The sequence below is a fragment of the Phaeodactylum tricornutum genome, chromosome 16 (genome assembly GCF_000150955.2).
Source record: "Phaeodactylum tricornutum CCAP 1055/1 chromosome 16, whole genome shotgun sequence".
Taxonomy (NCBI): Eukaryota; Bacillariophyta; class Bacillariophyceae; order Surirellales; family Neidiaceae; genus Phaeodactylum; species Phaeodactylum tricornutum.
In genome coordinates this window covers 244,871-257,163 of record NC_011684.1, presented here as the reverse complement: position 1 = coordinate 257,163, position 12,293 = coordinate 244,871, and the positions used below count along the sequence as shown (strand labels likewise).

The 12,293-nt window shown below is 49.8% G+C and overlaps 6 protein-coding genes across 6 annotated transcripts; 3 read left to right on the top strand and 3 right to left on the bottom strand.

Annotated features, from left to right (window-relative positions):
* Positions 1–296: 296 nt before the first annotated feature.
* PHATRDRAFT_14762 (isocitrate dehydrogenase) lies at positions 297–1,460 on the bottom strand (the record flags this gene model as incomplete). Its single annotated transcript, XM_002182463.1, has 2 exons — positions 297–517; positions 611–1,460. Coding segments are annotated over 2 exons (1,071 nt in total), but the record flags the coding sequence as incomplete, so codon positions are not given.
* A 1,614-nt stretch (positions 1,461–3,074) lies between these two features.
* PHATRDRAFT_14735 (predicted protein) lies at positions 3,075–3,758 on the top strand (the record flags this gene model as incomplete). The annotated part of the gene is made up of 1 exon (XM_002182611.1): positions 3,075–3,758. A coding segment is annotated over one exon (684 nt), but the record flags the coding sequence as incomplete, so codon positions are not given.
* A 967-nt stretch (positions 3,759–4,725) lies between these two features.
* Positions 4,726–6,321, bottom strand: PHATRDRAFT_48118 (predicted protein). The gene has a single exon (XM_002182462.1). The coding sequence runs from the start codon at positions 6,204–6,206 to the stop codon at positions 4,800–4,802; it is 1,407 nt and encodes a 468-aa protein (XP_002182498.1). The 5' UTR covers positions 6,207–6,321; the 3' UTR covers positions 4,726–4,799.
* Positions 6,322–6,794: 473 nt separating this feature from the next.
* On the top strand, positions 6,795–8,201 carry PHATRDRAFT_48117 (predicted protein; the record flags this gene model as incomplete). The annotated part of the gene is made up of 1 exon (XM_002182610.1): positions 6,795–8,201. The coding sequence occupies exon 1, from the start codon at positions 6,912–6,914 to the stop codon at positions 8,199–8,201; it is 1,290 nt and encodes a 429-aa protein (XP_002182646.1). The 5' UTR covers positions 6,795–6,911.
* A 549-nt stretch (positions 8,202–8,750) lies between these two features.
* Positions 8,751–10,127, top strand: PHATRDRAFT_38498 (predicted protein; the record flags this gene model as incomplete). The annotated part of the gene is made up of 1 exon (XM_002182609.1): positions 8,751–10,127. One exon carries the CDS (start codon positions 8,751–8,753, stop codon positions 10,125–10,127), a length of 1,377 nt encoding a protein of 458 aa, XP_002182645.1.
* Positions 10,128–10,250: 123 nt separating this feature from the next.
* Positions 10,251–11,465, bottom strand: PHATRDRAFT_38497 (predicted protein; the record flags this gene model as incomplete). Its single annotated transcript, XM_002182461.1, has 1 exon — positions 10,251–11,465. The coding sequence occupies one exon, from the start codon at positions 11,463–11,465 to the stop codon at positions 10,251–10,253; it is 1,215 nt and encodes a 404-aa protein (XP_002182497.1).
* Between the last annotated feature and the right edge of the window lie 828 nt (positions 11,466–12,293).

The following is a 12,293-nucleotide window of genomic DNA, read 5'->3' as shown; positions in this document are numbered from 1 at the left end:
TGAAAAAGGCCATTGATGGCTTCTTCATCAATGTCGTAATTACGCCGCAATTTACGAGAAGGTTCACCGAGTTGAGGTGGCGGGGCCTCGTCGTACTGCGCGTCGAGGTATCGTTGTAAACGCCAGGCAACCTTACGCACGAAATCTTCCGTTGTGTATCCCGAAGGCCCGCTCATATCTCTCGTGCCCTGTCCGTAGCGAAAGGTGTTGTGCATCGCAGTGCGCAAGGTTGTGGTAAAATTGAAAATTTGATCCCGAGCCTTGACCTTGTGTTCGTCGTCGGGATTTTTTTCCGCATCAAGGACGGCTGCGTGTTGGAGTGCACCAACTATAGCTTCCACAAGACCGAGAGGGTTCAGAGACGTTTCTTTACCGGCCAAATGATCGTTCCACAAATCACTGACGGTACCGTGGGAGGCTTCGAACTCTTTGATGAGGCTTCCGTCAGGGGCCTTGCCGACCAGGTTGCTTGTGATGAAACCTGGCGACCGGTGGACTTGGGCAATCTGATCCGTCACTGCAATGCAAAGCAAACAAGGTGAGACGGTAGTCAGGAAAGCGATTAAGCGTCATTTGAAACGTCCTGTCCCTATGTTGGGTCATCACGTACGCATATCACCGTCATAGTTATGAGCCGCCATACCGAAGCCGCCGTCGGTCCAACGAATGAGCTGCATCGTTGCAGCATCGGAAATCAAATGCTGCAAATCTCCGCCACAGGCTTGCAAAAGGCCCTTCTCCTCAAATCGAGACTTGTAATGCTCATCGAAAACGTCTTTCATGACTGCCCAGAATCCTTCCTGCCATTTAAAGACGGTCTTTTTGGTCACCACGTAGGGTGTAATGTTGGCGTCGAGACATCGCTGAAAGAACAAGTGCGCGAGGGGTTCAACGTTATCGTAGGGATTGTGGTAGGTGACGACCACATTATGCTGATCGGTCAAATCACGTTTGTCAACGACAAAGGGATCCCTCCCATCCGACGGCAAATAGGTCGTCAACAGCGTGCCTCGCCCGACCTTGCTCCATCCGGCTCCATATTCCCCTCCGACGGCGTGTCGTTCAAAAAAGACGGGTCGCTTGTAACCCAGTTCAATGCCGTCAATATGAATGGTATCACGCGAAATGGTAATGCCATTCCAACCCGCCCGCATGGCACCATTGGGACTGCCCAAACTGTTTTTCAACCCAAAGGCTTTCTTTTGAATAGCACTGGGAGTAATGGTGGGTTCCTTGAAGATGGCCCCGATGCGTTGTCCCGCCGTGACGGCGTCCCGGAGGACTTGGTCGTTGGTGTTGTCGCGATTGACGCAAGAAAGATCGAAATATTCCCATTGGGAAAGATCAAAGTACGGCTCTAGCCATGATTTGACGACGAGATCGCAGGCGTAGCGGGTCATTTCTTCGCCGGCAATGTACACCATGGGCGGGGCCACGACTTTATTCTCGACACTGAGCATGGCGTGCTTGGGGGGACGGTCAGCAGCAGTCGAAAAGAAACGAGCGATAGCGACACTGCTACTGCTGCATGCAGCGCTCTTGGGGTAGATACCGTAGTAAGACGCCCAACGGCGACCAGCCGTCGAGTGCAAGATTCGGAGTGTTGACAAGGAGGACATTTTGATCTTCTTCTTGGAACTATTGAGACTCGCTCACCAATCGCTTGCTAGAGAAGAGGAAGACTATGATAGTGCAACGACAAGAGCAGAAAGGAATGATATACAAATGTGGAATGCTCCCGAAAGTGAAGTAACTGTAAATTACATGACTGTTGAACACAATTGCGTTCTTCCCTTGATACGTTTTCTTCCTTTGGAGGCCACTGGTTCCGACGGCAGTTTGCGTGTCTTGATGCCGTCGTACCAAAAACAGTACGATATATATACCGGGGGGGGGGAGAGGGATTTCGAGCAATCGCAAAAGATCCGCGAAGCGTCCATTCGTATTATGCATGATTCCGGATGCCGAGTCGTCACCAAATGGTGTTCCCATCCCTCCACACGGTGGGGCCGGTCGAAGGACAGATAGATTTACGTTAGCGCCGTTGCATTTGTCGAACCCGGATGTAGTCTTACCCTACTTGACAATATATTAATTCTCCTATTCCTGTGAGTAAGTAGGATGGTAGTACAAATCTTCACTGTGAAGTGTGTAGAGTACCTACCGCCTTGCCGTGACACCACAGGTCGACACATCCCGCCAGCCGGAAGCCGAACGAACCTCTCTATTTCCGATCTCCGCCGATTGGATCACGTTCGTTTTCGACCCCCTTCCCTCTCACGGCACGCATCCCGCGTTCCTTGATGCCAGGTTGCGTCTAGAGAAACCTTCCTTCTCTCGCCTCCTTTTCCTCGTTGCCCGTGCCACTTTCTCCCACCACCCCCACCACACTCGATCGAGTCGTCAAAAACAACAGGATCCACCACTTTATAGTTGTGCAAGACATTGGCAGTCAGGCGATCGAGCAAAATCCACTCCGTTTGTAATTGACAGTCGGTTCATCTCCTATCGCGCAGCGTATCTCTTCCCGAAGCACAACTACCACGATAGTACGTGTCGCGCACTCGGAACGTCCAAGCAAGCCCGCAATCCAGGGTGTCTCTGGTTACCTGGTCTCTTTCTCATTGATTGCAGACGGAAACGTTCACTACGAAAGCTCGTATCCGCCAACGCAATCCAACTTCGGATTGCATTCGACAAGTTTTGATTCGTTTCTTACTTAGAACGCCCTTGTGCTCGTCAACAAGATGCTATTTCCTTCTTCACGAGCGGTGCTGGTGTCTCTGTCCGGTCGGGGCCGGTCATCTGCTAGTACTGCTTCTGTTGTCAAGTCCAGTCGGAACTCACAGTCAATTTTGACTCGAAGACTTGCATTCCGCACCGCCACGAATCTGACGTGGACACAAAAAGCAACCCCTGCACCAACACCACAAAGTCCTCGTCGAACAACTCTGTTTACGCCCAATACCAGTGACGTTTTCCTTTCTCGTCGCTCATTTTCGACCGCACCGGTCGATCAGTCCGTCTCCACATTCCCCTCGCTCTTGATCGGCGCCGAGTCGTTGACCCCACAAGGTTCCTTTGCCGTCGCCCAAGCCACCTACTTGCAACCCGACGCCGAGGCCGTACAGGACCTAGTGGATCTACTGGAACGTACGCAGAGCGGTATTGTGGCACACTACTACATGGATGTCGAACTACAGGGCGTGTTGCAGGCGGCGGGGGCTCGCTTGCCCGGGCGGGTGGGCATTGCCGACAGTTTGAAAATGGGAGACATGGCCGTCGATATGGCCGCCAACCACAACTGTACCGCCATTGCGTGTCTCGGCGTGGACTTTATGAGCGAATCCGTCCAGGCCATTTTGCAACAAAATGGACACGGCCATATTCCCGTATTGAGGGCCACGCACAAACCGATCGGCTGTAGTTTGGCCGAATCGGCCGAACGAGAATCCTACCGAGTGTGGTTGGAACAAGAAAGTGTCGGACAAGCCGCTTTGCACGTCGTCTACATCAATACGTCTTTGGAAACCAAGGCCGTGTCGCAGTCTATCGTACCAACCATTACCTGTACCAGTAGCAACGTTCTCCAAACACTTTTGCAGGCAAGCGCACAAATGGGACCGGAACTGAAAATCCTGTACGGACCGGATACGTACATGGGGGAGAATCTCGTTACCTTGCTGAGTACGATTGAAGCTCGCTGGAACGACGAACAAATCGCTTCTTTACACGCTTCGCACAGTCGCGACACCATTCGGGCGCTCCGTGATTCGATTGCCGTTTTCCCATCCGGCAATTGTGTCGTACACCACATGTTTGGAGCGTCCGTGGTCGACTTGGTGCGATCCAGTTACGATGATTGCTTCGTGACGGCACACTTGGAGGTTCCGGGTGAAATGTTCGAAATCGCCATGGAGCGCTCCTTGGATGATCGTGGCGTTGTTGGTTCGACGTCAGACATTCTTAATTTTATTGCACGCAAAGTCCGTGAAGCGGTCAACGCAGATACGACTCCAGCAACGCTCAAATTCATTCTCGGAACCGAAGCGGGAATGGTCACGTCCATCGTGTCCTCTGTTCAGCAAATTTTGAAGCAGACTGGGAACGGATAAAATACGGGCCGAGATTATTTTCCCCGTAGCGCAAGAGGCTGTGGCGGCTTCGGAAAATTCCGCCTTGGGAATTGTACCTGGTGTTGCGGGCGGCGAGGGCTGTTCGACCGCTGGTGGTTGCGCAACCTGCCCGTTTATGAAAATGAACGACCTAGACGCCTTGACCGATGTACTCGAGCTAGTGGAGCGTCACGGTGGTGCCACTGCGGAAGAAATGGTGCCGTACCTGCCTCCGGCGCGGTTGCAGGGTCAAATACTCAACGGCGTGCCCGCCACTGAATTGGGAACCCAAGCTATTGGGTTCATGCGTGAATTCATGCAAACCAAGCAGATTCCTACCAGCCTATGTCAGAAAGTCATGCGAAGCGCGCATACAAGGGAACTATTGTACCGATCGTAAAAAAGCATTAACAGTAACATACTACGCTGACAAATCTCGCATGTTTTCGCTTTTTCTCTTTTTTCAATTTTTGCATTTCTTGTTGAATGGCTACTTTTTCGTGAGCCTCGGTCCTGTTCGTATGTTTGCGCTCTGCAGCAATGGAACTTTCCGACACAAAAGGCCAGACGAAGCACTATACCGTTTCACCACGTTGTGATTCTAGCGTGTGCCAGTAGCAAAGCAAATCTTAGTGTTTATAAAGGAAAAGGAGAAAGTTTAAATTCAGTTGTGTTCCTCCAGATCTAGTCTTTGCGACGCCATGCCGACTGGAGTGTTCGGATAAAGTGCCAAGTGCGCTGGCCGGCCACCACTAGATTGGGTCCTTGTTCTCGTAGCACGGTGTTATCCATACTGGTCGAATTGCCGTTCGAACTGAAGGGTTTCCGCAGCACATCACGTTCGCTGGAGCTGGTGGGCATGTCGACCATTTCTCCGCGAACCGGTGACGGCGACCATCCGGGGGTAATGTATCCCCGTTGGCCTTTCATCCGTCCAGCCAATTCCTCTTCAAGCCCACGAACCATGACGGACAAGACGGCATCAACGTTGTAGGCCCCACCAGCAGGTCTCCACAATTCCCCCACTACGCGCAAGGTCAAGACAATGCCCGCCGTCATGACGCCAAACAAGATCCCCTCCACGGTCAATATTTTGTAACCCCCAATGGCTTGGGTACCGGCTCCGAGTAGAGGGAAACTGGAGAGTTCAATTGCGGCGAGAATCCAGAGTAGCCACATGTGTGCGGCGGGTAATTTCCGCTGCAAGGCGCCCAGCCTTGCGGCACGGGCTTGCCGCAAACTACGGACCGTCTCGTACACCGTACTGGGTACGCCGACGCTGGTCATGTACATGATGGATTCGAGAGGATCGTCGACGGGACGGGCCGACAAGAGTACGGCCGGGTCGGCCTGCAGGCGTTTCAAATCTTCCTGAACGTAGCGTGAGATGCTTTCCAAACAACGTCGGTACATGGAACGACCTTGGCACACCAGCGCGACTTGTTCCAGCAACGATTTGGCTTCGGTAACTTCGTTGAAGAGGGCGTAGTAGACGGATTCCTGCTGCTGGTACATGAAGTAGTAGGTCTGTCCGACAAGGATACTGAACAAGAGTCCAGCAACGGTGAGAAAGTTTTGCACAAACTGGGAACTGTCCTGACTCAGCACGGCAAAGACCCCGGCGTCGTTCAAAAGTGTCGCGAGTGTCAGGGCGAGTCCGGGAAAGAGTAGCGTGGCCAGAGTGCCGATGACGACGGCCGGAATGGCGACGCGAAAGAAGGTGAAGAGCTGGACGTTTTTCTTGTCCGCTTCCGATTCGATGCGAATGTAGGGTTGGAAGGCTTTCATTGCGGCGGTTTGCGAGATACTGGCTTTGATGTTGTCCAGAGCGTTGGGAGACTTGGGGGTTTCGTGATCGGTCCGAGTCGTTGCCAGCGGCACGGACATTGGTGTGTTCCGTGAGAAAGTAAGGCTAGCGGGAACACGGCGACCGCGCACCGGAACGATCGGTACGAGCGATGGGGAGGAAGGGACTGTTCCGACTGCCGTTGTGCGTCCACGACTCGACAACCTCACGGTCGAAAAGCTTGATCCGTGCCGGATACGTAAAGATAAGGCCGCTGCGACGAGGAAGGACGCAATCAATCTCATGATGGTAGGATAGACTACTCTGAGTGTGTACGGGTTCGTCACAAGTAATTAGTCGTGTGAACGGTGATATCGGTAGTAGTAGTAGCCTTTGTAGAATAAAGGATCGCTCGGGAAGGAAGTCTTTTTTTGGACCCAATCTCTGAACATCATCGTCGTGAGCGGACGGACCGGATCGGCGGACGAGAATAAAAAGAGGGGGCGAGAAAGGCAATCGGTATACGGCGTGTCTGTCGTTGTACCGTCGAACGACCAATTCGTTGAGACCGTACGGGAGAGGGCCTTGGCTTCTCGAGTCTGACACTTCCTCGGTCGCTACGTCACGCTTTCTTTCGAACGCGTTCGATTCTGTCCCAGCGAGATTAATGGAACCTCTAGGGTGGACATGTCTGATATTGTGAATAATATAAGACCTAAACCTCCACTCCGACAATAATTTCTTACGCATGACGAGATATATGACACAGCAAAACCACACGGAGGCGAGGTACTTTTTCTCATTCGTTCCTCGGTTTGACGGGACCCATCGATGAGCATCGAGGGGAACGAGGATGGAGGACGCATTCCGCTTCCACAAGAACGAATGATTGTCATTTACGGTCACTAACGCCCAGCAACAGCCGTCGCCTCTCTCTCATTCTTTCGTAGTGTACACACATTGTACACGGGCATATCCCATCTAACTCTACCCCGAGGCCTACCGACACCATGTGCCAGCAAGACCCACCCGACGAGTGCTCGACGGATGCCGACACATCGTCCCCAACAAAACAAGCCACGGGCTCGGAGGAGCAGCTCCCGATAGAACCAAATTCCGATCAAAACTCTCCGTCAAACTCGGCGTCATCGTCTCCGCCAGTATCCTGCACACAGCGGGTAATTGCCTTTTACTGGGAACAAGAGTTTCTGTTACTCGTCATCGCGGCTATTCTACTCGCCCGGGCCTACCCACCCCTCGGCGCTACGTACCTGGCACCCGATATCACCGCGACTTGGCTCGCCGTCTGTTTCATTTTCGTCATGGCTGGCTTGGGATTGAAAACGGAAGAATTCTCCAAAGCATTGCAACGTGTCTATTTCAACGGATTCGTGCAAATGTTTAATTTTGGAGTCGTCTCGAGCATCATTTACGGTCTCAGTCGAGCGCTCGAGGCGGGTAACATCCTCGGACAGGATTTGGCCGACGGTATGGTGGTATGTGCCAGTTTACCCATGACCATCAATATGGTCCTGGTGCTCACCAAAAGTAGCGGTGGCGATGAGGCCGCCGCCATTTTCAATGCGGCCTTTGGAAATTTAATTGGGGTCTTTCTCAGTCCCGTCCTCATTCTGGGCTACCTCGGGGTAACGGGAGACATTGACCTCTTTGAAGTCTTCTACAAACTAGCTCTCCGCGTGGTAGTACCGGTGATTGTTGGGCAAATTTTGCAAAAGAAATCCAAAACCGTCGTCGAGTTTGTCAAAAAGCACAAACACTACTTCAAACAAGCCCAGCAATACTGTCTCGTTTTTATTGTCTACACGGTCTTTTGCAAAACCTTTGAAGAGGAATCGCAGTCTTCTATTGGTGACATCTTTCTCATGATTGCCTTCCAATTCCTCTTCTTAATGTCCCTCATGGTTCTAGCCTGGTACACGCTGGGCGTGCTCTTTCGGGACGAGCCCACGTTACGGGTCATGGGCTTGTTCGGTTGCACGCACAAAACCGTTGCCATGGGTGTCCCGCTGATCAACGCTATCTACGGAGATGACCCCGCCGTAGGTTCGTACACGCTGCCCTTACTTATTTGGCATCCAATGCAGCTGGTGGTCGGGACCATTCTCGCACCGAGGCTGAGTGCCTACGTCGACCGGGAACGGGAGCGACTGGGATGGGCCGATGCAACCATCGAAACAGGTTCGGGCGAATACGTTAATGACAACGAGAATCATGGCGACGAGGAGCAACCTACGTCCTATGACGGCAGCCGATTAATATCGCACCAGACGGAGAAATGAGAGACAGCCGTCGACGAGGCAGCAAGCCAGTGGTCGGTCCAACCACCGCGAGGCTGCTCTCACAGTCTGGTTGAATTGTACTGTATTTGTATGTTAAGGTATTTCGATCCAGATAGATACAGACACAAACCCATAGTAGAAGCCGCGATAGAAGGTAGTGAAACTTGGGGGCAAAAAAAATAACTAGGGTCGAGTTCTGATCCCTTCCAAAAATCTATAAAACCCTGTTTTGACCGGGTTATAGGGTTCGTTGCATAAAGGCCTGACTGGCTAGTGAACCTCTTTCGATCAGTTTGTCCGAATTCCACATCACCTTGGCTTTCCTTCTCACATTTTCTTCGTCGTCCCTTCGCATGCGCGAACAGAATCGATCAAGACATCACAATTGCCAAAAATTTCTGCTCCCCCCTGGTGCCACGGTACAATCCTTACCTACTTCTCGACAACTCCACTTTCGTCTTCGACCATATTGACGACTCCACTTTGTACACTATAAAAACCTCTTGCATTCTTCCACGAGTAGAGATCTTGTCAAGCCAGATGAGTATCATGAACACGGATGCAAGCCAAAATGATTCTTCTGCAGTCTCTGAGCACGACCAACACCAATCTGGTGCTCTTTCCTGCGAGGTGACGAGCGACGCACCCGTAGCTTCGGAATCGGTTGACGACACAAACGAAGAAGCCAAACAAGTTTCTTTCGAGGGAGGACATGAATCATCCTCAGATATCAAAGGAAAGAGCATTGCTGTTGAAGAAACTCCCCCAATTCTGTCTATGGGAAAGCGCGTTTGTCGATGCCTTACGAGCTTTTATTGGACCAACCAGTTTCCTGTACACATCGTTCTGTCTATTGGACTCGCAAAAGCCTACCCGCCATTGGGCGCCAAATATTTACAACCCGACATTACAGCAACATGGATCGCTGTCATGATCATCTTCGTGCTAGCTGGTATGGGACTTCGTACGGAAGAACTTTCCAGAGCCTTTCAACGCGTATACTTTAATACGTTTGTTCAGGTTTTCAATTTCGGACTTGTTTCTCTGGTTGTTTTCGGTGCAAGTCGAGCGTTGACGGCTGCGCAAATCATGAGTGAAGAGCTCGCGGACGGTATGGTGATTACAGCATGTATGCCAACGGCCATTAATATTGTGATTGTACTGTCGGCTGCAACCGGGGCCGATGAAGCTGCGGCCATTTTCAACTCAACATTTGGTAACATTATTGGAATCTTTCTTTCGCCTGTTTTGATTCTAGCCTACCTTGGGGCTGCGGGGGACATCTCTCTGGGTACTGTCTTTTACAAATTGACACTTCGCGTGGTTGTTCCCTTGATCTTTGGACAAATTGTTCAAAAGGCATCAACGCTGGTACGGGAGTACTACGCTAGCCACAAGAATCTATTCAAAAAAATTCAGGAGTCCTGCCTCGTGTTTGTGGTGTATACTGTATTTTGTAAAACATTTGAAGACGACGTTGGTGCAGGAATTGGGGATATTCTTTTGATGGTCCTTTTCCAGTTTCTTTTAATGACTGCTTTAATGGTACTTGCTTGGTTCTCCCTTGAGCTCTTGTTCAGAGACGAGCCCGAGCTACGTGTGATGGGATTCATGGGTTCTATAATGAAAACGGTTTCCTTGGGTGTTCCAATGATTAATTCCATTTACGGAGGGAACCCAAACGAAGGTTTGTATACATTGCCTCTCTTAGTTTGGCATCCAATGCAGTTAGTACTAAGCTCCATGATGGTTCCCCGCTTGTCACGATTCATTCGAGAAGAGAGAAAAAAGTTAGATCTCAAGGAGCAAATTTCTAACCAAGTTCTTTTCGACCTCGAAGCGCAATCTAATGATTCGAAAACCGAGGGCAGCAAGTGCGATAGAATTTCCAATGTTGAAGACGGTTTTGAGGAAACGAGATCGTAGATGTTCTTTTTTCTCATGTACATGAAAACAGAGCGCCTGAGGATTTTAACATTGGCATATACATATAGCAACTGTCACTTTCAAGCATAGAATAATACCCAATAGGGCCTGTTTTAGCAACAGTTAATTAAATTCCACTACGGGACTTTTTGTGTGTCCAAGGAAAAACGAGCACGGAAAGCAAGGTTCGTCTCCTGCATCAGTGGAAGGGGACTCAGTGAGGGCAGAAGCATTATCGTCAAAATGAGCTTCCAAACTCGCTCTCACTTCATCAACAATGTCCACGCGTTCGTTGGTCGTTTCTAACAAATCCTCCAGCAGGGACTCTTTGCATGTAACTGTTGTTTCGGTTGTTACGTCCGATTTGGCATTTTTGTCGTCTGACACAAGCGTATTCAAGAGAGACTCCGACACCAACACCAAGTCATCATCATCCTCATCTTCTAATATCAACGTCTCGGGCCACTCAAAATTACGTGGGTCTCGAGTAGGAAACATAGAAGGGGTCTCAAGGCCGTCCCATTCCCTCACACCGCTTGAATGAACTTTGGAAGCTTCGCTAGCATTCTCGATCAGATTCTGGGTTTGTATCGGACATTGCGGATCTCTCCACAGGTTTCTAAATCCTCGTGTCACGCTAGTCGGGGAATTCATTGCCTTGCTCCACTTTGATCTTTCACGGTCAGTCTGAATGGTGCTTGAAGGAACGCCATCTGTAACTGACGAAATGGCACCCTTCTCTGACAACAAAGCCACCTTTTCTGCCTCGGCATTCAGTTGCATAACAGCACGGTTTTGTGTAGTAATCTCTCGTGAGAGTTCTAGCGACGGTTCCAACGGAAGCGCAATCGCTACAGCCTCGCGTATCTGAAGATGAAGAACTGATTCCAAGACGTCCTGTTTTACTTCTTCTAAAAGAGAAGGATTATTGCGAAAATGTTCGGTAGCGATCATTAACTTTTCCAAAAAGCGCTGTGCCTGAAGCTTCTTTATTGCTGCGCTTTTATACACACAGGCGTACGTCCAAATCGTAGGACCCGCAGTAGCGTCTTCCGTAGCGTTTTGATAAACGTGGAATTTTAGTCCTCTGTAGGGGTTACCACCGATCCAGGAAGTAGAATACATGTCCCATCCTGCAACAGCTTTTTTGTTGAGCAAACCCCTAGTGATAAGACCGACTTCCTCCAGCATACTGCTACTGTCTAAATCTACGACAACGCTTTCGCAGCGGATGATCCCAGCCCATGGAATGGATTCGACTTGGATATGTTGCCTGGAGATTGCGTCACTTACGGGATCGTTCGAGGCACGGCATTGAATCGGTCTGGCACTTTTCATTTTCTTCAATTGATGGATTTAGAAAACAGAAAGTCTCCTGTCTGATAGTTTCCTCTTTCAAGGTGGTGAATGAGCGGCCTTCCCTTTACTCAGCAGACAGAGTTAACTTTCACAGTCAACTGTAAGTTGCTCTTCTCTTCCACAACACGCCGTTTTTGTATGTGTGTCGAAAAGATACCCAGGCATATAAGCCAAATCCCATGTCACACGAATGTGAGAAAGGGTATGGACACTCGAAACCCTTCCTTACAACATTACCTATCAACACTCCTGTCGCTCATGCACGCGGCCCAACCCCAGGATCAAGATTTGATATTAAGATTTTCATGTGTGTCTCTTATGTTATCGAGCTGGAAACTCAATTTGTGAGTGATTGTAAACCTGCAGATATAGAAGTAAGTAGTATCTCATCCGCCACTGTTTTAAATGAAAATATCAGAAGCCGTTTTTCGGATCAAAAAAAGATAAAAATTGTCTCGACTTCCGTGACGAAATGTTGATGCAATACGACATATTTCTACGGACATGTATTTCTAATTAAAAATGTAGAATTTACAGTCACGTCTTTCAGAAAGGCCCAGTAAACGATTTGCATAAGTGATTCACGTGTCGTTCTCGACTGCAAATTGACATGAACCTTCCATTTCATAAATCGACGCAGACGCGACATGTTTACTCGCCTTATGGAATACATCGAATCTATCCAATAAATGAAACCAAATGTTTATAAGATGAAGTTCAATTATTTGTCTCCGACATTACCAGGAACTCACAGGCAGTCACAATGGAATGATAGAGTCTTCGAGCCAATATGTAGTCGATAACTCT

Coding starts and splice junctions, on each gene's coding strand:
- PHATRDRAFT_48118 (XM_002182462.1), bottom strand. CDS start 6,206: ATGAGATTGATTGCGTCCTTCCTCGTCGCAGCGGCCTTATCTTTACGT.